The 25994-nt window shown below is 45.1% G+C and overlaps 1 protein-coding gene across 1 annotated transcript in view; it reads right to left on the bottom strand.

The window, feature by feature from the left end:
- The window catches only part of LOC142951589 (rho GTPase-activating protein 23-like), a 71484-nt gene that overhangs the window by 4808 nt on the left and 40682 nt on the right, over positions 1 to 25994 (bottom strand). Inside the window, exons 2-22 of the mRNA XM_076093225.1 lie at positions 22152 to 22343; positions 19550 to 19580; positions 19184 to 19276; positions 18311 to 18389; positions 18162 to 18222; positions 16301 to 17753; positions 14530 to 14694; positions 13192 to 13300; positions 12977 to 13016; positions 12738 to 12875; positions 10458 to 10760; positions 10308 to 10369; positions 9955 to 10061; positions 9287 to 9399; positions 7877 to 8029; positions 7164 to 7242; positions 1325 to 1398; positions 1120 to 1209; positions 898 to 1023; positions 772 to 816; positions 538 to 631 (exon numbers count right to left, since the gene is read on the bottom strand). Coding sequence (XP_075949340.1) covers positions 538 to 631; positions 772 to 816; positions 898 to 1023; positions 1120 to 1209; positions 1325 to 1398; positions 7164 to 7242; positions 7877 to 8029; positions 9287 to 9399; positions 9955 to 10061; positions 10308 to 10369; positions 10458 to 10760; positions 12738 to 12875; positions 12977 to 13016; positions 13192 to 13300; positions 14530 to 14694; positions 16301 to 17753; positions 18162 to 18222; positions 18311 to 18389; positions 19184 to 19276; positions 19550 to 19580; positions 22152 to 22343 — 3607 coding nt within the window. The remainder of the gene's footprint in view (positions 1 to 537; positions 632 to 771; positions 817 to 897; positions 1024 to 1119; positions 1210 to 1324; positions 1399 to 7163; positions 7243 to 7876; positions 8030 to 9286; positions 9400 to 9954; positions 10062 to 10307; positions 10370 to 10457; positions 10761 to 12737; positions 12876 to 12976; positions 13017 to 13191; positions 13301 to 14529; positions 14695 to 16300; positions 17754 to 18161; positions 18223 to 18310; positions 18390 to 19183; positions 19277 to 19549; positions 19581 to 22151; positions 22344 to 25994) is intronic.

Here is a 25994-nt window from a genome sequence, read left to right as displayed (position 1 = left end):
CTCTGTGTTTTCTTGCTGCTGCGTTTCAACCACGAATCCATTTTCGTCTATCGTTCAATAATGAATAATGAAGATTTGGCAAATTTTTCATGGGCGCAACCCACATCCTCAGCTCTGCTGCTCATCCCACAAATGCGTGTTCCTTACAAATGTGGCACCATTTAAAAGGGAAATAAACAGGCTTTCCACCGGTATAAGATTTATTGCCAAGAAGCATTGTTACAACAAAGAAATAATCTACCAAACACAAATGTCCTTACTTTTTGTGCTATGTTAGTATGATTATTTTAGGAATTAAAAATGACTGTTTTTTTATTAACATTTAAAAAAAACAATCTCTTAAGTAGTACTCCCATTTGAGAAACCCTGACCGAGGATAAAAGTGCCATTCTGTTCATTTTGCCAGTAGAAAACTTCATCAGAATTATGGAAAAACAGCAACTGCACAGGTAATAAGTTAATCAGATGGATGAGTTGGATCCTCTCATAGTGAACATGTATCCTTTTGACAATATCACAGATTAGACACTTCCTCACCTGACGCCTCTCCTGGCATGCCGGGCCTGCCGATGTTGGACAGCAGATGGTCGATGTTGGGAACAGGCTGCATGTCCCGCTTATCCTCTGGGGCCTGCACACACACACGCACACACACACACATCCAGAAATACACAACCATACCCAAAATGAAAGTGCAAATTAGAAATGAGGACACGTGAATACAAACAATCCCTCTGATGGGGACGTTCTCTGCTCTTTCGTCTGACGTACCTTCTCCTCTTCATCGAGCTCTCCGGTAGTGAAGAACCAGTCGTGCTGTTGAAGGAACACAATGCGGCGTCACTGATGTTGAGACAAAAACACATAACTGGTAAAGAACGGCGCAGCGGGTCTTACGTGCAGGATGAGCGTCTCCACTATCTTGTAGCGGTCGGGCATGTGGGTGACCATGTCAGTCATGTTGTCCTCTGACGTCCTCACCAGAGTGGGACCAAACACCAGGGCCAGGTTTCTCGGCTCCATCTGAAAAAAGACATCAAAGCTACGCTCACGTCCGGCTCCATGAATGACCTTGAAGACACAAAAACCTAACTTGCTAATCAGAGGTAGTGAGGTTACCTTATTCTGTTCACAGTGATCTGCCACCTTCTTCAGGTGACCCACCAGGAACTTCAGGGTGTGATAGTAGTGATCTGGGAGGTCATGGAGCTGGATGAAGAAGGACGGATGAATGGAGCAGAGAAGAAGGTGAAAAAGGTTGGACTAGTGAAACAGAGAAGAAGCGTATTCGTTGCTGGATGTTCTGCTGTCCTTTGACTCGTACCAGTTTCTTCATGGTCTTCAGTCTGTCCTCCGCGTCTTCTATCCGGTTGGCATCAATGAAGTCGATGTATTTGTCTGCAGACAGAGAAGCAGTTTCATTAACAAGCAACTGATAAATGGAAATATTTCAGCATTTGGTATGATATCCACATGCAAACGACAGGCAGCAGCATTTTTAAGAAATATTTGTATTTGTATCCAGAACGGTGGAAAGTAATCCTGCTTCTATTTCATCCTTACTGACCGCCAGAGGCAGTGCTTAACACTGGATATCTTCCGTCTCGCGCATGCGCAGGTCGAATATTTATATCAACAAAGTCACATGTGACCTCGGATGACCCCCGTCGTCTATAAGTTCCGGTGTCATCCTGAGTTCAGTCCTTTTTCATCTTCTCGCTACGCAGGTTAGCTACCATGGTAGCATAAACAAAGATGTGTCTACGATCAAGACATATTAGAGCTTGTCGCTGTAGCCTTGTGACCACCGGTCGGAGGTGCGGTTTTCTCGCCCTCCAAAGGCTGCGACAAGCTTTCCCTCTTCGGAGGGAGCGGTGTGTTCGCCGTTCGGACACCCCCGGACTGGTGGACGCCCTTATCATCGGTCGTCACCGGTCTGATAAGGGCCACCTAAGTCGTGAAGACAGCAATCGGTGAGATCGATTAACATTGTTTTCTATAACCGTTGTTCGTTTTCCACGGTTGGCAGAGCGCTTCCGCTCTAGCTAATGGAGTGGCGTGCTAACGAGAGCATAGAATATACGCTGTCGGCCCGCCCTTCACAGTGAGCAGTGTCCTGCTCAGGCTAACTTGATGAGATGCAAGTTCGACTAGATCGACATTAGCATTATGTCCACTGGTTTTGTAACATTACGGTTAGCAGAGTGTTCCCGCTCAGGCAAACTTGATGAGATGCTAGTTCGACATTAGCATTATGTCCACTGATGTTGTAACATTACGGCTATCACAGTTAGCAGTGTTCCTGCTCAGGCTAACTTGGTGAGAGACTAGCTCGACTAGATCGACATTGGCATTGTGTCCATTGAGATTTAATTTTTGCATCTGACGTAATTCACAGTTAGCAGTGTCTTCACTCAGGCTAACTTGGTGAGATGCTAGCTAGATAAAGCTGATACTGGGACTGTGTCCATCAACTTTGTAACCTTACGGCTGTCACAGTTAACAGAGCGTCCCCGTTCAGGTTAACTCAGTGGGAAGCTAGCTAAACAAAGCTGATACTGGGACTGTGTCCATCAACTTTGTAGCATTACAACTATCACAGTTAGCAGAGTGTTCTCACTCAGGCTAACTCGGTGAATGCTAGTTATACTAAATCAACTTTGATGTTGTGCCCATTGATGCTTTTTACGCATTACGGCTGTTGCAGCTGGCAGTGTCCTCACTCAGGCTAACTTGGTGGGACACTAACTAGACTAAGTTAATACTGGGATTGTGTCCATTGATTTTGTAGCATTACGGCTATCACAGTTTGCTGAGTGTCTTTGCTCAGGCTAACTGATGGGACACCACTATTTACAGCGACAGTCCTAGTGAAGAGTGTCCTCGCTCCCCTCTCACTGTAAGGACTGTTTTTTGGTCTGTTTCCACAGTAGCAGAGTGCTCTCGCTCAGGCTAACTGGTGGGTCACCAATATCTGCAGCAAATATCCTAGTGAAGAGAGTGTCCTCGCTCCCCTCTCACTGTAAGGACTGTTTTTTGGTCTGTTTCCACAATAGCAGAGTGCTCTCGCTCAAGCTAACTGGTGGGACACCAATATCTGCATCGACTGTCCTAGTGAAGAGTGTCCTCGCTCCCCTCTCACTGGAAGGACTGTTTTTTGGTCTGTTTCCACAGTAGCAGAGTGCTCTCGCTCAAGCTAACTGGTGGGACACCAATATCCGCAGCGACTGTCCTAGTGAAGAGTGTGTCCGAAAAGATCACTCTCCTCTGACTGTCCCCTGCCTGTTCTCTCAACATTCAGCAGAGCGCTCCCGCTCAGACTGATTTGGAATTCCGCATCAACTAGTGGGACAAGGGTTCCTCCAGAATCGCGGCCATGTTAAACTCTCCCGGCTGTAGGACCTGTATAGCTCCTCTTCAGCCTGAGGACGGCCCTGACCTCTTGCCTCGAGCATCTGAGGGAGGGCCTCTCGGAGAACCCAGGCAGGACCTGCGGCATCACGCCTTGAGCAGTAAGGTCTGCTAGGCTGGCCGACGTGGAACACCTGATGCGTGAGGTCTACCTCCCCCTGTCAGGGCAGCTGATCCAGCAACCTACCCTGATCGTTTGCATGGCGCTGGCACGCCTGGAGTGGGATACACAGCAGCTGGAACTTCCACCTGTGAGTGCCTTCTTCAGGGCGCCTTCCCGCCCTCACCACCTTTTCTGTTCCTCCCTCCGAGGAATATCTGAGGAAGTTGCATGCATGCTGGAGAGACACCAGGGCTCTCTCCCGCCTTACATCAGATGGTCGAACTCTGACGACCATGCAGGAGGTGGCAAAATTTGGCCTTGCACATATGCCAGCCATTTAGCCGACTATTGCGTCCATCATAGTTTCCCCTGAGGAGACTCTGAGGCCTCGACCCAACGTCGGGTCAAAGATGACCTGCTATCCAGGGCTTATGACACAGCAGCGCTGTGGACCGTATCGACAACTCCCTCTCCCACCTCATCTCATGCTTGCCCTCGCAGCTTCTCTGCAGCAGGCTACTTTCAATGCTTCCGCCTCCAGCCTCAGTGATGCTTCATGGCAGGCATTTGCGCTCATGTCGAGGGAACTTGGACGTATGATGTCCAGACTTGCCGCCAGGTTTGGCTGGCGCATTCACCCCTGTCTGAGACATGTAGGAGGACCCTCCGTATTGTCCCAGTGGAACCTGGTGAGCTGTTCGAGTCAGCTGCTATACAGGCGCTTCAGCGAACTGTTAAAGCTAGCCAGACGAGGCAGCAGTTAACTGGTCTTTGCAGGGACATGCCTGCACCCCGCAGACCTAGGGGGTCCCACTTTAGCCCCCCAAGGCCGTTTTTTCAGCCTCCAGCTTACCCTAGTAGCCGCCACAGGCCTCAGCGTCCCGCTGAGAGGCCGGACCGCTACCCATACAACCCTGCCTACGTCCCCCCCAGACAACCTCCGAACTTGGGGACTAACAGTCCCCCCCCAAAGCCTCCAGAGGCAGGGGGGCCAGGAGATTTCTCCGGGCCGGCTGTCGTTTTTTTTCTCCCAGCAGCAGATTTCCAAGGGAGAGTGGTTCACGTCTATCGACGCCTGTTCCCATGGTGCATCACCACAGGCAGTTTCTTCATTTCGCCTTTTAAGGCCGCCACTTTCAGTCGAGGGTGCTTCCATTCGGACTCTCCCATCTCCCCATGGGTGTTCACAAGGTGTTACTGCTGTCCTTTCCCCCTGCAATCACAGGGCGTGAACATACTGCCGTACTTAGACTGGCTGACCTGGGCGCCATCCCGGCTTCAGGCGCCACAGGACACTGCTCGCCTTCTCTCACGTGGCCCGGTGGGGCCTCAAGGTGAACATGGAGAGGAGCTACCTGAGCCCTTCTCAGAGCATAACCTTCATTAGTTTGGCCCTATGAGGGCCTGTCTGTCGCCCCAGCATGTGGACAACAACCCCCACAACCTCTCCCCCTTCTGAGGGGGCAGACAGTTGCCCTACATCATTTTCTCCGACTATTGGGTAAACTGACAGTTGCCTCAACTGTCGTTCCCTTGGGCTTGCAGATGGCTGAACAGCCTTCACTTGGATGCCAAGTGGCACAGATACAGGGCAATAATAGTATCAAAACAGTGCCTACTCACTCTATCCCCATGGAGGGAGAGTGCATATCTGGCAAACAGTGTCCCCATGGGCTCGGTTCCATTCCACTGGGAGATTGTCACAACAGATACCTGCCTCTCAAGGCGGGGTGCAGTGTGACAGAACAGGACAGCTTGGGGGCAGTTGTCTGCTCAAAGACCGCAGGGGCAGGTCAGGGTTCTAGAGCTAGCGCTCAAGCACTTCCTTCCATATTTGAAGGGAAAGCATGTGCTTGTCCGGTTGGACAACACCTCTGCTGTGATTTCACATAAACTAACAATGGGGCACCAGATCTGCAGAAGTTGCTACGGGGATCACCGTGCCCTTCTGACTTGGGAGGCCCCTCGCCTGACCAGCCTGTGGGCAATGTACCCACCAGGAGAACGGAACCAGGTTGTGGTTTTCCTGTTCCGTCACAAGCCTCCACCGTGAGAGTGGCGGCTGCATCCAGATGTGTCGACCCACTGCCCCCACTGGGTCTCCCTGACGGAGAGGACCAGTCCTCTGGGTCAAGATGCCCTGGCTCACACGTGGCCAGAGGATCTTCTTTATGCCTTTTCCACCATTCCCTCTGATTTTGCTAAACGCTTGTCAGAGTTCTTCCCCGACAGGAGGGATCTCCTGTCGCAACTAGAAGGTCGGATTTGGCATTCCAATCCCTGCCGCCTTCAACTAGGGGTCACGGGAGGGCCCGACCGGATGCTGAGTGGCTGCATAGAACCAGTCAGACTGACTATTCTGAATGCCAGCGCGTGATCTACCTGCCTGCGGTACAAAAACAGGTGGAAGCTGTTCTCTGACTGGTGTGCGGCTCAGAACAAGGTCCCAGTACAGCGCCCCGTGCCTGCTGTACTGAGTTTCTACAGTCCCTCCTAGATAAGGGCCGGTCTCCCCTGCATGGGACCTACCCTTGGTACTGGACACCTTATGCTTGTCTCCTTTTGAACCCCTGGCACAGGCGGAGCCGAGATGGCTATCGGCCAAAACGTTTTTTTCTCCTTGCCGTCAATTCAGCTCAACGTGGGGGCGAGCTGCATGCCCTGTCGGTGAAAGAATCATGTCTGAGGTGGAACTCAGATGGCTTGGGTGTCACTTTGTGGCCTAATGCAGCGTTTCTCCCAAGGGTGTTGACACGTTCACATATCAACCAGCCTATCCAGCTGGCAAAATTGACCCCCCATCGGGAGAGGAGAGGTCAAGGCTGCTGTGCCCAGTGCGGGCCCTCGGAGCTTATGTGCAAGCCACCGCCTGCATACGGCAGTCGGAGCAGCTCTTTGTCAGTTATGGTGAGCCTAAGAAGGGCTGTGCTCCTTCTAAAAAACAGCGCCTATCCCATTGGATAGTGGAGGCCATTGCCTATACATACAAGGCGAGCGACTGCGCTCGGCCATCCGGGGTGAAGGGTCACTCTACCAAGAGTGTCTCCACGTCAAGGGCAGCCCTGAGAGGTGTGCCTGTGGAGGATATATGTGCTGCAGCCTCATGGGCATCACCGAGCACATTCACCAAACACTGCAGAGTTAACGTTGCCACCCCTCACCCACTGGGGAGGGTTCTTTGGCCAATTTTCTCTGCCGGAGCTATACGAGGTAGTTACTGTGCTTCCTCGTGACTCTTTTGGTATAAGTCATCCAGTGTTAAGCACTGCCTCTGGCGGTCAGTAAGGATGAAATAGAACGAAAGTTACGAATGTAACTACGGTTCTATGAATCCTGGATGACCGCCAGAGTTCTTGGTCACTCGGAATCCCGTGAACTCGCGAGAAGATTCCATAGGACTGAACTCAGGATGACACTGGAACTTATAGACGACGGGGGGTCATCCGAGGTCACATGTGACTTTGTTGATATAAATATTCGACCTGCGCATGCGCGAGACGGAAGATATCCAGTGTTAAGCACTGCCTCTGGCGGTCATCCAGGATTCACAGAACCGTAGTTACATTCGTAACTTTCGTTTTATATTCTACGCTTCACAGGTTGGTTGTGATTCATGCTACGCTCCATAATGAACAATGACTGAACGCACCATCAGTGAACAGCGGCTCAGGCAGTTTTCGGAAGAAGGACTTGAGCAGGCTGCTGATTACGTTCAGGTCCTGCCATCTCTGTGGAGATATGAAGAGTGAGGGTTCAGTATTTCTGGTGCAGAGTGAAAAGAATGACACATCTGATCTAACAAAATGATGTTTGGTACAAGACTCCTCTGAGCTACGACTCCAGCTAACGCGTTTGTTGAACGCTGCAGGAATGCGCCCTAGAACCTGGAAAACGAGTCAGCGTTTTTGTGCTTCCGGTTCCTCCCTCTTGATAGATTTTAACGTTGTGTTCTACGGTATGAAATACATTAGATACTCCTCATGAATTTTGAAGCTTTTACGTGTCTAAATGAGACAACTAAACATGATCACTGGAGCACTAGTCCGCCTTTAGCTCAGCGGTGGTGACGTTAACAGTTTAACAGCCTCACGTTCGCTTTTTACTTAAAAAATCATAAAAGTGGTGATCCTTTGTGAAGAACAAAATGTGTAATTATCCAGCTGTTTGCCACTGAGCCTATTTTCTGCAGAAAATCCAGAATCCGATGGAAAGATCCCCTCTGCTTTTTGTCGAGGGAACCAGTGCCATGCTGACTACCGGTTTGGCCTACAAACATATGTCATCCCTGCAGCACTCTGTTTCGAAACAGGTTTAAAAAGCGCTGCGATAATAGTGAACCCGTTCTCCATGCATCCTGCACACCTCCTCAGCAGTGTTGATGTCCATGCCCTTGTTGAGATGCTCCTGCAGGTTGGACACCATGGCGTTGTTGCCCGGCACCCGGTAGATACCGGTGTAATCCAAACCCGTCTCCTCCACCACGCCACAGCACATCTCCACAATCAGAGGGACAAACTGAAGAGGGGGGGGCATAGGGAAGTAAATGAGGTGAAAGAGAAGAAATAAGAGTGGAGGGATGAAGCGACAAAAGGGTGTTTGGAATGAAACCAAAAAGTAATACTAGTATTCTAGGTTTCTACTAGAACATGTTCACATGCTTTAATGCCACTGCTGTCTCAAACGTTTCACTGTCATTCCTCTTTGTTCATATATCATTCATAGCCTGTTTTATACAACATTATATACATAAACACATGGTTTTTTTATGGCTGGCTTAGAGTATTTTCTGATTTATGGAGTGATTCAAAGATATATCCAAAGAATTTCTTCTGTAAACACATTTGAGTCAAAGGTGTTTACAGAAGAAATTCAAAGGCTTTGACTCTAAGATGTCAACAAAATCAAACAAGGATCTTGAACCTGGCTTTATCCAGTGTTCACATTTCTGTTGTGGAAATGTATGCAAATTAGATCATATTTGATACCTCATTTGTATATTTAAACAGCATTTCAGAAAACTTGTTATATAAAAAAACAAAAAAGAATATAAATGCAAGTAATCACTGGGGAAATTTCATGGTGAGATCTATTTATTATTTTTTTTAAACTCTTTTCACTTTTAGTCCCCCCTTTAATAAAGATAAAAAAATATTAGCTTTACAGTCCTGCTTATTGTCAGCTTGGCAGTACTGATTCTGAAGAATCACTTCCCGACCACAGACTACAGAAACAAATCTCACAAGAGCCTCCTCAATAATAAACTAATGAAAACAAGCCAATAAAGTAGATAAAGTCTGCAGGTTACTTTTGGGTTATCAGCACAAACTCTTGCAGCTATGGCACTTAGTGTGCTCTGATGAAAGGTAACCTAGTGGAAAGGTATTCTCTATTCACTCCGGCTGGGTTTAGGAACGCTCAAATTCACCCTCAACCACAATAGTTGACAGCAAAGTAGTCTCAAAACGGCCCTTTGGAGTTTCTGGCTGACAATATCTCCAGAAAAAAAATCATTCAAATGATGTTATATTTTACATTCCCTGTTTGAAAGAGAACAAGAGAGGATTTTTCTGAACCCTGCATATATTCCAAGCATGTATGTTATGAGAGAAAATTTAATAAAGAGTCCATTTTGACCTCCGTTCTACTTCTTCATCATTTAATATTTATGAAATGTTAAAGTATCAGCTACGTGGTTAGCGATTTTGTCTACGAATGAGTTGTTTAGACACTGAAGTAGAATTTGTGTAATGTTTATGTTATGAATCACGTTACTTTATGGTTGACAGCGGGCTGACAGTCCTCCAGCCGCACGCCAAAAGCCTTCGGACTGCCTGTCTTCTTGGCCTTCTTCATGATGTTGATGCCCCACAGCGCCTTGTTGTCATCTGGGCACACACACACCACATTTAAATTTGGTATTTATATCCACATGGAAAAATAACTTTTAATAAAATGACAGTGTATTATCACTAAGTGGCCAGATTTTCAACAAGAAAACGTCTCCAGCCACACTTGCAGCTCTACAGGGCACCTCAATCAAACACAGGTGTTAGGAAATATTGGTTTTGCTCAAATAATTTATATATATTTTTTGCTGTTGCTAAAACACAATTTCTGAAACTAGGGCCCTCTTTGTCCCAAATCTCTTGCAATAGCAAACACTTAATTCAGAACAATAAAATACTTTTTTTGCATCAGAAATGTACACGCAAACACATGTCTATGAACACAAATGCAAAGGGTTTATTCTCAATGCTCGTCTACTCATATCAGTGTCAGACACATTTACAGTCCTCTAACTCTCTCTGTGATCTAATTGGTCGTTTTCACAGGTGCATTCTGGGTGCCGTCCTTAGAGCCGCACTGCTAGCATGGCTAAAGGGCTGTTAGCATTTTGTTGTGTGTTGGTGAACGCAGACCGGAGTCGTGTTTGAACCCACCGGTTCTGGAGGCTCGGTTCACTGAGGTGTTGTCGGTCTTTGCCAGGAGGAAGGGAGGCATCATACGGTGGGCTCTGGGAGAGGAGTCCGGCTTACTACCTGTCAGACTGCACCCAGGGACAGAAATAAAGACAGTTAATAAGAGGGTCTTTCAGGTCTGAATACCTCTTGACCTCAGTCTTATGTAAAAAAATAAAAAAATGGATGCGCTTTTATTCTTGCTTTTTGAAAATTGCACTCAAAGTAATTGTTTCTGACAGGCTTCCAGCCCCAAGCTACAGTGACTCCTGATTACACAAAGGATAAGGGACAGTTGTGATCAAGCCTTTCTTGCTAAACAAAGCCGCGCTGACCTGTGTTTTCTGTAGTCATTCAGCTTCTTGTTGATGAGAGCTTGTCTTGAGAAGCCGATCTCCTAGAGCAAACGGAGGTGACAAATTAGTTTCGCATGTAGGTGTTTTGTGTGTAAATTCCACAAGATAAACTGGGTGTGAAGATCTAACCTCGTTGTCGGTCTTGCTGTTCTCCCTGATGACCCTGATCCAGGCCAGCATGTCGTCCCTGTCCTCGGCCTGCAGCAGGTACTCGCAGAAGTCCTGCGTGGTCAGCCTCAGTGTGTGCTTCCGCTTGGTTTCGCTGTAGGCGATGTCGATCAGGCAGCCGCGGATGCTGATGGGAGGGTGTTCGTCCTGGCCTGGCCCCGCCCCGTGAAGGACCGCCTCTCGCTTGTCCTTGTAGAGGAAGAGCGAATGCGAGCGGAGCACAGAGAAGACACGCTTCCACGGTCGCATGCCGCCACCCACTTTCTACAATTAGGAAATACAGAAACAACCTGAAAAAACACGACCTGAAATAGAAAAGCTCCCTTTGTAGCTGAGCAACCGTAGAACGGCCTGTTAACTTTGGATTTCTCCAGTGGTGGGCCGTCAGGGCCTGCAAGGCCTTCTCTGCTGGCCTAAACAGAATCACAAAGCTATATCTATTTTATAATTTAATAATTTTTCTTAAATACACCATGTATTATAATTTATAAAATTATTTTTCCCATTATCTTATTTTCTCATTACACAGCTACTGTCTTCCTCAGTTGCTCTGCTTCCAGTGCAGCTTGTTTTGAGTAGAGCTTTTATCCAATCAGATTTCACCTCTGTGTCTCTAGGTAAGAACAGAGACCCAGGCCTGCAGACGGAGGCCTGCATCCATTTGCAGTTTAAGTGAACGGGGACGATATTGTTGATTGTCATAGTGTTCAACCAATCAGATCTTTAGTTTGACATGTTGGGCGTATTCTTTGACGTATCAGAGCCTGCTCGCCGGCCTATAATGACGTCAGCATTAGTGCAGCTCAGTGTCTGCCGCGAGGTGCAGAGTGCGCTGTGATTGGTCAGTGGGCGAGCACGTGACTATCGTGAAACGAAACAGCAGAGGCATGTCGGGTAGTGAATCACATCGCGTGATGCAGCTCAGCCAATCAAATATGGGCATTCTGACTGAGTGAGATGCACCATGACACAGGGGGCTGAGACGAGGAAAGACACTGCAGAGCAGTACATACAATGCTCAAGTTGTGAAAGTAAAATCATAAGACGATCTCTTTGGGCCGCGACTTGTCATTAAGGAATGATGGTGTGTCCCACAGCCAGACCAGCTGAGAATCACTGTCCTCCATGAGTGCAGAAAACATTATATTTTTCCTCAATATAAGCTTCTGCATTTTCCAGATGCTCTAGTACTATTCAAACGTATTGCAAGTCTTGTACCGAACGTTACGTACATTTAATACGTACATAGTTACAGCCTTAGAAACTGATAATATCTGTGGCGCCATCATGTGGTTATAAGGTGGTATTTCAGCTGCAGGACAACAGTGAAGTTCCTAGGTATAAAATGCACAGCCTGCCACTGGATTTCTCCATATGCCAAAGAAGGGTGCATGGAGCGATACTGTGTACCAAAAACACTTTGCAAGGTGGTGTCTTTGTTTTCACCTTCCAAAACCAAAATAGAAGAGAAAGGGGCGGGGAATAGATTAAACTGTGTTTAGCTGCTGTAGCATAATCAGCTAACTTTAGCATGCCTGGCTACATGCTACAAGTTACACAGACTCACTAGCTACTTTATTTACATTGCATTGAGTACAAGTACTGAGGCAACTAAATGCAGTGAGCTAGCTGAATGAATGTCTGAAATGACTTGGCCAAACTCATTAGTTTGTTAATATCTTCAAAGTTTTTATGTTAGACAGAAATAACATTACATTTATTAAAATAATGTAATGTTAGACAGTGCAGACACTTGGCTGCTCGCTATCCGCTCTGCTTTCATTCTTTTATGGATATTCTTGTTTTTTTCTACAAAAAATGATGGGTATCTCCTCCTGAATGGCTCATAAATCAGTGGGATTTAAAATAAAAAGCATGTGAAGATTATAAGATAGCAGTGTTAATTTGATCGGCTCTCAGAGGTTCAGCAGTGAGTTCAAAGTTTGCGTATTCTTGCCCTGCTGTGAGTTAGTAGTTTCTTATACATTGCACTTTTAATGCTGAATTAACATATGGAAGTAGCCATCAAATGTATATTGAAAACCATTTTGCAGGGTTAAATCTGCCGGCTAAATTTCAGCTGACAAAATGGACAGCTGCTGACTAGAAGTCTACTACAATTTCTAGTCCGCCACTGTTATAATTGTAAAAAGTGTTTAGTAGAATGGAAAGCTTGACAGGTGCAGTAACAGTAATGAGGGGGGCGGAGTTTAGCTAAAGTGTGTACAGGCAGTGTCGTACCTTTCCCTTCTCGGTGAGGATCTGTTTGTAGTGCAGCCAGCCCTCCTTGCGAACATCACTAAAGGTGATCGTTCCCAGTTCAGAGGTGGAGTGGCGTTTGGACCGGGCCTCCTCCTGGGCTCGCAGGCTCTCCAGAGACTAAAGCACAATTTAGGGGTTTTATGGGTTGCACACCAGACAGTGTTCTTGTTTGCTGGAAAATTCATCAAGTGTAACGATCAACTTTGTTGAACACTCACCCCATCAGTGAAAAAGCTCTTGACCCTTTTTGGTAGTTTGCTGTGAAACGGAAAGCACACAAGTTACATAAACAGCACTTCTAGAGAGTCTAACAGGGTGAGTGTAGATTCATAGACTGATGACATGGGCTACCATGCAAGGTGCCACCTGCCTATCAGGACTATCTATAAAGACCCATTCAGTAAAGAATGCAGTGTGTCCTCTGAGTTCTTACGAGAAGACGCGGCCTTCTTCTCTGAAGGTGTTGAGACCCTCGTCACAGGACTTGGATCTCTCTGTGGTGATGGCCAGCAAGTAAGAGGAGCGGCGACTTTTAATACTGCCTGAAGAGAGAGAGGACAAGTCAGGAGGAAAGGAGGAGGAGACTAAGTGGTTAACAAAATATGCACTGTATGGTAGTGACATGTGAAATGACAAGAAGATGAGTGATTGCAGTGATTTGTTGTCTCAAACTGAGTATAACATGAGCCAAGTGAATGAATTAAGGGGTTAAATGTACGTACTGCATGTTAAAGGAATACCGTGACATTTGGATTTGTGGTTCCTAGTTTTGGATATAAAACATACAATGCCTCTTTGTTATCAGAAGCTTTAAATGAAAGTTAAGAAAAGAAAGAGAAACCGTTTTTTCTCCAATGTGGCGAGCATACGGTGAAGAAAACACACTTAACTTTGTTGTTTTTTTATGATTATCGCAAATCATTTTGATGCCAAATAACAAGAGAATTCAACAGCGACCGAAGGAGCATTTTAGAGACAAACGTCCAATCATGAAATAAAAATCATAGAATTCTGTTGCATGGACAACCAACAGTATACAAAAGTCTGATTTGCAGAAACTTAATAATACATTCACTTTAAAGTCATTTCAACTTTTTTTGTTCCCAACTGCAACAACGAAGCATTCTGACTTTGTTCCAGCTGCCGGTTGGAGTAACCATGGTAACCTTTCCCAACCTCATGTGACCAAACTAGTCTGAAGTCATCTTAAGATATATAAGAGGCCTAGCAAAGAAAGAAGCTGTCCATCATTGTCTGCTATGAACACTGTCGTCACTGCCTCATTGCATTGTGGTAGATTTATGCCGGCGTAATGCCCAGGCTTTGCATATTGTAATATTCGACCAGAGAGAGTATGCAATTTGCATACTATTACATTCAAACTAAGGTTTCAGATATACTAAAAACATCTCACACACTCTTTTAGAGTACTAAATACCATGTTCGTATGGAATTTGGAATGCAACCAAAGATTTTCAAATTCTTCATACAGCAGCTTTAAATACTTCAAACGATGAATTCAAGGGTTCAGATTTGTTTCCCCAAAAAGTGGAGGGAATTGGTAAATGTCACTGCACTCCTTTAAGATGAGTCGGAGGCTGGACAAATATATCAGTGTGCCTTCAAATAAAGTCATTGCATAACTGCTTGTCATTTTGATTCAAAAAACTTTGGCAGTGATGCTGAGCAGTGTCGGTTCAAACATACTGTCTATATTGGCCCAGCCCTTTGTGAGGCCTTGCAGTATTTAGAGTGGGTGAGTGAGACTCACTGCAGTCCCGAGGACGAAGTCGGACAAAGGGGGAGATGGAGGAGAGGGTGGGGGAGACAGAGGTGGAAGTGAGGGTGGCCATGGTGGAGGCCTGTGAACTGCACACAACAGAGCGGGCTGGTACATAGCAGGCCTGTAGGTCAATACTAGGACTGGTGGGCTCATCTGCAAGTCATCATCACAGGTGGGCAACAAGCGATGAGAAATGATTAAACATGCTGACAGGACAAGACAAGAGGTTCCTCAGGTGGAGATTAGGTAGTTAGAACATCTCGTGGAGGCAGGCCTGCTCTGGAGGCAGAAATAACGGAGAACCACAAGTTTTTCATCTGCTACCTGACAAACCTTAATGGCAGTACATTTTACTGTACAATAAAGTAATTGGCAATTATACGATGATGGCACATTAAATGTCACTACATTTTCCAAGAATCTCTCATCAGTTGAAAGACATTTTCTGAAAGAGGCACTTTGTATTTATGTTATTCAGAAGATTCTGTCTTGTTTTCCTTAACTTAAATCTAGGCCGTAGGTTCATTGTGCTAGGACTAATTGTATTTATGGGAAAAATAGTTATTTGTTTTCCACACAAGTTCAATGTGTCTGTATGTTTGAAGTATCCTACTTTAAAAACTGACAATGTTGTCGAAATGATGTGGGAATGCACGTTGATTTAAATTGATACACGTAGTGGTATTCTATTGGACGCAATCTACACATTATGTGGTTCTGACCTTCGCTGGGTGGAAATGTTAGTGATTGGACCTCTTTCAATTTGAAGTGAATACTCGTGGTATAGACTATAATTACCAGAAGCCTTGTGTGAATGTCCGTTTACATCTCTTATTGTACTTGTACTGACAGCTACACTATCTCCCATTTGGTGTCAATTGTCAATTTCAGAGATGAAAAATGAGCTAGCTATAGCGTTACATAGTTTTTTATATTATCTTGACTGACTTGTTAGCAAACAAAAAAAATAATGTTATGCAATTTTAAATATAGCTAATGAAGGCGAAGATTTCGGTTTGTCTGGTGTGACCACGAGGCCAGCAGATTGGGTAGCCATCTTGGAAATATACATTCATCTAGCTAATAATAAATTCAATTCATACAGCTAATAATGAGAGGTTTTCCTGTGAGACTGGCACAAAGAGAGGAGTCATAAAGTCAGTGAACTGACCCACTAATGTCCGTTACAGTACACAGCGGTGTTTGCTCACATTAGCCATCTGACCTGCTGACTGAACCTGTAGGACTATTTCTGACTCCAGAGCAGCTCTGTTTCTAAGAAATGTTTCCAGAACTTTTACAGTAGACAAACATTGGACATGTAAACATTCAAAAACACACTAGAACATTCATCAACACAAATTGAAACATACAGAAATGCACTGACTGTACATGTGTTATTATTGACATGTCTGACACAGACAGAAATGTGGGAAAGGATAGAATCACACAAAGAGAAAACGAGCACGACTAAAGCCTCACATACATTAAGAGTAATATTTTAGATCTGTAGCAACAGATATATGTATATATATCTGTATATTAACTGTTCCAAACATAAAGATGTGCCTGTTTATATTTAGTTTTTGATAATACTAAGTTAGTGTTATCTTATCTCCAGAAACACAGTTGTAATTGAGCACCACTTGTAACATAATGATGTAAATGAATGTGAAATGAAACTGCATTATCAAGACATTTTTTAGGTTGATTATATCCTGACAGCAGCAGCTGTTGCTAGAAAGGAAAGGTCACTAACCTATGAAGGGAATGGAGGCCAAGGAGTTGAATGCATGCTGTGCAAGGCTACCATTAGCCCTGCGGTTGGTGCTGGGTCCCCCGGAGACAGGAGAGGGGGTCCCTTGTGTAGGTTCCAAACCGGGGGGCTCGGGTGACTCCACGGGTGCGGTGTAGTAGGGATGTTGAACGGCCTGAACAGGGGTTCGGCGGCCGGAAGGCGGCTTCTGCCTCAGGACCACCTCTTGATTCAGGGAGATGGGGGAGACGAGCTCCCTGTCCTCACCCAGTTGGGCTCTCTCCTCCTCTGGCGCAGACAGAGCCGGGGTAGACCGGGGCCTGGGTACCACGCCCCCCTCGCCGTCCACGGGGCCGCTTCTGCTGCCGGGGCTCCAGTTGAGGTGGGGGCCGCTGTAGCTGGGCTCTCTGAAGGAGTGGGCCTGCTGGAGGAGGTGGCCAGCTTTGCGGGAGAAAGACGGGCTGTAGCTTTTGTAGCCCACCAGCTCTTCTTCTTTTACTCGCCGTGTTTGGGGTTCGGCTACCTGCTGGCCTGACCGCCTGCCACTAGGAGGCACTGTGGAGGAGGCTGTGATGGGTAACATCACTGTGGTTTTGTGCTGATGCCCTGCCGTATCCTTCTGATCTTTCTGCTCTCTGAATTTCGCCGCTTGTGACCCGTGCGAAGAGTGTTCGCAATGCGGTGACACCAGTGCAGAGGCTTGTGCCAGTGTTTCCACAGAACGCCCGTAGTTATGCTCGTACTCGGCGTAGGCTGCCAGGAGGCTCTCTGAGCATGATCTGCTTCCTGGTCCTGATACACCACCCCAGCCCCCTAACCAATAGGAATCATGGGAAGCAGCAGCCGCCTGGTGGTGGAACTGGAGGGTTTCCCTTCTGCGTTTCTCCGCGGAGGTTGTGGAGGCAGATGCGGGACCGGGGCCGAGGGCCAACCCCAGCCCCAGCTCCGCTAAACAATCCTGAGATATGCTGCGGTGGCGGGGGGACATGCTCTCTGCAGCCTCGGCCTGGCTGTAGTACCAGTCCGACAGAGCCTGGTGGCAGAGAGTATCGGCGTGGGTGCGGGCAGAGGCCTGCAGGCTGCTCTTCCGCGGTGGAGGCAGAGTAGCAGAGGCGATGGCAGCATTGTGGTTAGCAAAGTGAAAGTCCAGCACGTTGATGGCCGAAGAGGAGCGGCCCCGGTGCTGGCCCGACGGGGCGAAGTGGCCGCCGGAATCCTTGGGATCCCCTGGCCAGCCGAGGACGGGAGTGAAAGCGGCGGGGGGGCGGTTGTCCAGTGGGGAGGCGGCGGGGCCCGGTCGGCACTGCCAGTTGTCCGGGGGACTGTGGGGGTTGTGCTGTGGGGCGGAGGAGCTGGGCTTGGCGGAAGGGTAGCAGAGAGGCGGCGGCGCAGGGAGGTTCTGGGCCACGCCTGAATATGGCTCATTGCCTTTCAGGTAGGCATCCTGGGAGTACGCCTGAGGACGAGAGGGGTCGGGACACGATGAAAAACATGACAGGAAAGATAAAAGATGGAGGGAACGGCTAGAGGACAGAGTGAGGCCGATGCAACGTGCATATTTCTATGTTTTGTCCTATTACATTTTTGTCTATTTCAATAGACAATAACATTGTTTGACAATGTTTTTCGTTTCATGGCCCTGATTCACTGCAGCCGTTCAGGCATTCTTTTATACCCACAAACTCATTTAGTTGTCTGCCGATCGACAGCGGTAAATTTCTGAAGTTAAACTTTAATAGGTGGCTCCATGAATTATAATAAAAGCATGTCATGCAAACAGCCCAGCTTACTTGCTGTGACATATAACACGGCAACAAGGTGAAAAGCAGGAGAGAAGAGAAAATAGAAGAAAGACAATACTCACACTTACCAACTGCAACACATCCTCATCTTTTGGCATAATAGAGAGCTCCAGAATATTTTCACTGCAATGCAAAGACCAAAATATAATATATGAATAAGTAACGGGTCAGACGGAACGTAAAACAAGATTTGTCAACACCAGTGTCTCACCTGTTTTGGATGAGCGTGATCACTTGAGAGTAGGTTTTACCCAGAATGCTCTCCCCATTCACCTTCACCAGCCTGTCCCCTGGAGGGAGAAAAAAGAATCTCCTGTTCACACCGACGTATTACAAATGAACCAAGAGTAAATAGGAAGTTAAACAGACTTGTTTTATATATATATATATATATATGTATATACAGTATATACGTATAATGACCGCATGTTAACAATAATGGTTAACAGGTAGCGGCTGGACGTACAGCCATATTAGAGTGTATTGACGTGGGGTCTTTGTGTTACACACTTTTTAATGAACTTAATGAACTCCCACACAGAGTATACAAGCTCAACGTGCTCCCATGGTAACTTGTTTCTAAATTTCGTTGTGCATCCCTGTGTTGCTTAATGACGATAAATGATCCTTGAATACATACGTCACTTATCCAGATGGCGCATTCTAACTTTGCTCGCTGAACAATTTACAAACAGCAGATGGATTTATTAGTAGCTTAGTTTATGAATTCATGTTAATCTGCTGTCACAAAAGCCTGTGTTTGGTGCGACTGCAGTCCAGTTGGTGTCCTTAGAAACCTCCTGCTGGTTTGCCAAGAAGAAGAAAAAGAAGAGTGTTGAAGAGAGGTTGTGAGAGGTACATAATTTGTCTTTAGACAAATATAAAAAAAGCCAAATGGTGTTGAACTCATGGCAAACCAAGTGGAATGGAGTGTGGATCTGGATGTGTGCATGCGCAGAACGCAGATGGATGCAGACCCTCAATTGTAGCATAAATGGAACTGCCTCAGTCCTTAGCTGAATGTTGGTGATATTTCAGTGTGATGACCCTGAGCTCTGCTGTGTCTTATGTCTATGTGTTCTACCTGTACACAGTCCAGCTTGTTGCGCGGGGCCGTTTTCCTTCACGCTCTTCACAAAGATGGTGTCCATTGGCTCCAAACGAGACCGCTGGCCACCTGCTCCACAAAAACAAACATGCAGATACAGATTTCCTAAAATATCAGCAAAACCCACAAAGTTGATTCAGCTCCACCTACACATGGAAACATACAGCCCCCCAACACACACACACATCCTGATCATTCGCGCATTATAAAACAGACCACAATAGATACAACAGATTTGAATGAGTCCAGAAGGCATTTAGAGACACTTTAAGAAAGTGTGATGCTGATTCATCAGAGCTGGATGCCTAACCATTGGCTGGTGAAGCCAGCAGAAACACTCACCTCTTCCAGTTGCGTTCCCGTTCTCTTCATCCTGTGGGACATACAGAGCAGGTGTTAGAGGGGAGGAGGACCACAGCGAGGAGCCGCTCAGCTCACATTCAACCCGAGCCTTTACTCCCAGCCCAGGTCTGACTCACTCCAGCTGACTGGGCTTTGGATGGCTGCTCAGCTGCCTGACTGACTGATTCACAATCTGACTGAGTGTCTGACTGTCTCACTGAAAGACATATGGACTGTCTGTCTGTCTGTCTGTCTGTTTAGAAAGACAGACAGACCGGGCAGGCCCGGTGGCTGGGTCTATCTGGAGGCTTTGGTGCTTCGCTGAGTTAGCTCATTCCTGACACACAAAGGGCTCTGCACACAGACTGAGGTATGCTGCTGCACAACACCGACCTCTCTCCAGGACAGAAGGACGATACCATGCTGTCTTCAGTACCACGGTACCCATGAGTGTGTGTAGATGTATAGACTGGAGCCCAGTAGAAAAATGTTTGTTAATAGATTCTTCCAGGCATGAATCTGGGAAACATATTGCAATATTCAATTAGGTTACAGGTAAGATGGATATACATGAAATTGAAACCCTGAATTCCATGTCTGTGAGTTAAGTATTGAGCTAGAGCCGGGAGAAATGAATTTAGCATAAAGTCACATATTTATCTGAGGCAGTGTCGGAAATACACGAGGGCAAAGGGCAAAAAATGCCCCCGAACTTTCTAAACGAATAAATAAATGTGCGCTTCTTCATCAGAACTGTGACTGCGGTCAACTCAGCAGACACTTAAATTTCAGTGCACCTATATGTTGAAATTCACGGTAAACTCATTCAAAAGGCACAGATCGGGAGCGAGCGAAGGACTTTGAAAGTTAATGGAAAGATTAACGTGAGACAACATCTGGTTTCTTCAGACGAACATCCGGTTTTCAGAATAAGATGCCAACAAAGTACACATATTGCATAATGGAAATTAGATTAAATGAATTATATTCACATTAAGTATAAAACATGCTACCTGCATCTCGCGAGTTAAAGGGAAAATACACCTAAATTCTGCGTAAAGTGTCTTTATTCTTTGATTTGAGGGTTGCTAATGAATAATACCTGACTGACAGTCAATTAAGATATTTTACTAAGCAAAAACTCTGAACTGAATTTGTACCTTCAAATGGCACATTTCCTTAATTTTTAAGGTGCTATAAAAATGTTTTTCTCAAAGATTCCACACAATGGCTAATGCATAAGTTCAGGACAAAAATGGGTAATATCACAATATTTGAGGTGCTACAAAAATATCTTTCTCAATAATTCCATACAATGACTGATGTATATGTAATCAAGGCATCGTTGACTTAATAATTGTTAATAGTTGTTTAAACAATTTAATAATAACAAATAACCACAAAGAAATAAGAATAGAATTGAATATGATTGTCTGATTTATGTTTTCTGTTTGTTTTTTGTTAAGAAAATCTAAGAAAACACTTTGAATCTGTAGACTACTGCCTAATAGTCTTATTATTGCCATTTGATGACAATTGCTCATATATTGTAAGCCTAAATAAGTATATTTATTATTTTGAACAAAGGTTAAATGTTATTTCACAAGTTTCAAAAAGTGCCCCCAATCTTTTGAAAATGCCCCTGGATTTCAGTCAGTGGGGGCAAAAATTGCCCCCCCAAAAAAAAGTAAATTTCCTACCCTGATCTGAGGTTGTGTCAGTTTAAGAAGCATAACTGTTGCTAATATAGACTAAACACAAAGTGCAGCTGAGGCTGATGGGGTCAAAAGGTCACCAAAGGCATTAGGAATCATCCTCTTGATTGTCTGTACAAAATTTGCGATTTGTCTAATATTTGCCAAGATATTTCAGTCTGGACCAAAGTGGACCAACGTACAGTGCCATACATAGAGCTACATTCATACAGCTGAAAGGCTGGTGACCAAGTTCTAAGTCTCACAATTCAACTGACAATTCAACATTTATTTTGAAAAGCGACCCAGTTCCAATATTAGTTTAAGCAGATCTCCATGGTGAAAGAATATTTAATAGGACTAGCTCAACCTTATACTTTTGTTGGAATGGTAGTGTACTCTCAAATACTAATTACATGTTTTTACTTAATCTGGCTACCGGCTGCTTGAGCCACTAGCTGTGTTTCCATTAAATCATCAAGCAACTTTTGAAATGTCACAAAAAAAGAAATGCTAATTACATCTGTTTCCATCGACTGGTTTAGAGCGAATAAACTCTGCTACAGTGTAGTTTGGTCAGAAGTTGGTGCTATAGGTTACAGAAGAAGTAGAGATTGCAAACCAGAAACAAAACAAGTGGCCGTGGCCATCTAACCCATGTACAATAAAAAGGTGGAGAGAGGTGTTCAGGAATGTGTTTCAATTGAGCAAGTTTGAATTGTTCTTTAATGTCAGCTAACATTGCCCATGTCTGGGAACTAAGACAGCAGGTGAGTTAAATGTTTACTATGTCGGAACTCAGCAAAGTTACTTCAATAATCCAATCAGCACATCAACTCTTTTTCATTAAAGACTTCTATGTACACATTTGGGTCCAGGCCAGAGACACCATAGAAAAGTGTGCTAACCTTGAGGCTGTGGAGGGAGGACTCTGGTGGGTATACGATGAAGTGGCGCAGAGTGAAGCCGAATCCCTGTGAGTTCTTCGGGACGAAAATGGTCCGTGGGCCCTGCCACGACACGCCCTCCACCTCGCCAGACGACAGCGGCCGGCGCCTGTTCTCATTGGACGACACCATGCCATCTCTCCGTCCTTTAGCCTGTTGAGAAGAGAGGATGGGGGAAATGTTTAGATCGATAACGCTGAGCTTTTCTCTCGGTAGCTGAGGAACACTGACAAAACTTTACCATGGGAATCCTAAAGTGGGGCTGTGCACCCCTCCATTGTTGAATGCATTTAAGGGAGGAGTGAGCGGGAGGATGTGGCTCTATGTGCTCCATTCACTGAGGACTCTGCCCAGATCGGACCAGGGCACAATTACACCTATGCCAGGAATTTCTCAGAGACTTCCTCTCTCTAAAGAGGAAGCTCTATTTTCAACAACAACCCCACCTATAATCATATTTATTACCTCCAGCCCACAATGGGAGAGTTAAAAATATATACAGTCTATTAATAACAGTCGTGGAACAACAGGAAATTATTGGGGCTCATAAACACAGATCTGGAAGCACAGACCAGAGGACCAGTAGACAAAAGGAGCCCGCTGATATTTCGGTATGGGCTCCAGGAGGTGAGAATGAGGCCAGTGTTTCTCACACACTCTCTCACACACACACACAGTGGATTGTTCAACACTGAGCACAATTGTTGCCAATCCACATGAATGCTGAACCTCGTCAAAGGGATATAATGTAGCTCAAGCTGCTTAGAAATTATAGTTATGGTCGTAAAAGCATTGATCATAGAGTGGGGCAATTCAATTAAAAATAATATTCAACAACACTAAAATCACACACATTCATTGTACATGAAATCAACTTAAACCCGACGCAGCCAAAAACAACAGGAAGTCTGTTTCTTGAGACAGGAAGTGGATGGCCGTGATTTGGGGAAATCCTTCGCCTCTAAGAATGCGTCCACGGAGAGCAGGAAAGAGACGCACACTTTCCACAGAGGGAGGCCAATCAGTTTAGATTAGAGGGGGATCCCACCTGGATTAACAGTTCCAATCTGTTGAGTCCATGGCCGAGGAAAGTTCAATCCGTATTTGTGTTTCTCTCAAAGCTGGAAACCAGAGAAGGAAGTCTCCAACAGGTATAAAATGTGTAGCTGCTCCATAGGAAATGAAGTCAATGGGTTATTATAAATGTGGTTTTGGTTAGATGCCTGAAATAAGGTCTGTGTTTAACACAAGCTGAAGAGGTTTCCACGTTTTGCTTTACGGCACAAAATACGTCACTAAATATCACACTCGTGAACTTTGAAGCTTTTATGTGTCTTTAAAAAAAAGTGGATTAATGAGACTGCAGAGGGACAATAACTAGCGATTGCATTCACGCTTCAAAAATTATACAAGTGGTGTTCATTTGTGAAGATTGTCTTGTTGAACAAAATGCGTACGTATCATTTGCCCCAGAGCATATCTTCTGCAATAATCCATAATCCAATGGGAAAAATACTATTCTGGTCGAGGGAACCAGTGCGTTGCTAAATTCCTGTTGGCCTACAAAAATACATTAACCCTGCAGCACTATTTATTGTGTATGAACCAGAATTTATACTTGATGACATCACAAATTAGAGTTTTAGTCTTAGATCATAGGAATATCATATCTGAATTCTGAAAGAGGGCATAGTTCCCTTTAAATATATTTACATTACATCGTCTACTAGTAACATTAATTTATATGAAATGTTATCAAATCACTGACAAGCCGTCTTAGTTGATGGTTTTGGCTTTCTTTCTAACCAGACCTCGTCTGAATATCAGAGGATGGACAGAATCCGTTGGTTGATTTGTAGTTGAATCATAGACTGTATATAAGAAATGGACTTAGTCATCGTGACGTCACCCATTTGTGGACTGATGTTATGAAGCCTCGAGTTCGGCAATCTTGAATTACAGCCGTCGCCATGTTGTTTTTTTTGCAGCCAATGAACAGAAGTTACTATGTTTGGAATGTGGAGGAGTGAAGTAGACGTCGTATATGGCTCTAATAGAGGCAGCGACCTGTCAATCACAGTAAGCCCCGCCCTAAAACATACTCCTCTTTATGGTCTATTTGACTCTAAATGGACCATAATTTGAACATCATGCTGTATTGAAGAAGACTTGAAACTTGAGATTGAGACCATAAACTCATGTTCACTGAGGAAATAAATCAAGAGAGAAGTAGAGTCATTTTCTCATAGACTTCTATACAATAGGACTTCTGTTTGCAACTGGAGGACTTGCATTCTCTTGCAAGTCCATTCTCTGCTAGCCAGTAGAGAGAATGCAAGTTTTAAGACACTTCTGCATCAACTTGAGAATGCCGCCTGAGCTGAATATATATCTTTTTTTGAACGTTTTTAAAGGACCCACTCTTACAGCATTACATAACATATAGCATCCAAACAGAATGAAATAACCTCAGAGGATTCCTGCCCACTGACATTTCTCTGTGTGTTTGTGTGGCTGTGTTGGAGAGTTGTGGCGTGTGAAGGCCCCAGAGCATGAAGTCGTCGTATCTGTGTGCGTGTGAGACAGTTGGGTACATTGTTGTGTTTGATTCCTCATCATCCGACATCTCTGCAGGTGGCATTTCACACATGGGTGAATGTAAACGCAGAGGTGAGATGCCGTACATTACCTCTCTCTCTCATTGGCACAAACTCGCCCGCCCACTCAGTGTGAAATGCCATCATGCCAGAGTGTGTTTTACAGAACGCTCGTGATTTGTTTTGTCAGCTCTCTCTGTGGCTTTCACAGAACTAACATCATCCTTATCTGAGTCCCCTCAATTCCTTATGCTGTTGCTTGGTTCATAGCATATGTTTTGTTTTTTTACTTTTCTTATTGAAAGAGACGGAACAGAACGTATCAAAAGTTAAGTAATGTGTGGTGTACATTCAGGAGAAGAAGACAACATAACAAACAATGCATAACAAACAGAAACTGTCCTGCTGTGCGTTTAGATCTGTTAGCTGTATTAGCCCCGTTAGCTGTTGTAGCTCTGGTAGCATAAACACACCGCAGGGCAGCTAAGCTAACTAGCTCGCCTCCTAGAAAACATACGTAGACGTGCTCCGTTGAAGTCAGTGCTCGGTTCAGTTTGTCATTTGCTAAGCAATAGTTATACGTACAGACAATTCCTAATCAGTAGCGGAAGCAACAGTCCAATCTGAAAAATATGTATTGAGATGTGTATATGAGAATGTTGGTCACACTGGTATTGTGGATGAAATTCATTAGATGGTACAAACAGTAACCGCCACTCTCTAGCTTTTTATTAACGTAACTCATTCATAAAAGAAAATTAAACATAATATTGTTGAATGTATTTCTGCCTCTTAAGAGTCCTTACCTGATCCCGAACACTCGGCCTGATTGTGCAGCTCTTGTAGGGACAAGGACAACAAGGGCCTGTTGTGCTGACTCAAATATAGCTCTTCATTAACATTGGCCACTAGCTCAATTTACTCTTCTGGTCTGCTGCACCAGTCGCTTCAATTTACTCACTTGGATTCGGTAATTTGAATCGCAGACCGTGTATTTTGTCGGGTGTTGAAATTATTTTGTTCATCTGACATTCAGACCACAGCTGAGACGAGCTGAACTGAGAGACGATGCAAAAAAAGGACACGCATCCACCCTGCAGATCAGATAACACAAACTGACACTGACACGCACACACACACACACACACACAGTGTATACGATGAGCTGGATTACTAAAACAGTCCCTCTACAAGTAGTGCATTGGGA

The sequence above is a fragment of the Anarhichas minor genome, unplaced genomic scaffold, assembly GCF_050575085.1.
Source record: "Anarhichas minor isolate MPS153535 unplaced genomic scaffold, ASM5057508v1 ptg000017l, whole genome shotgun sequence".
In the NCBI taxonomy this organism is placed as follows: Eukaryota; Metazoa; Chordata; class Actinopteri; order Perciformes; family Anarhichadidae; genus Anarhichas; species Anarhichas minor.
Note: the sequence above shows the minus strand (reverse complement) of the source record. Positions and strands in the feature narration are given on the sequence as shown.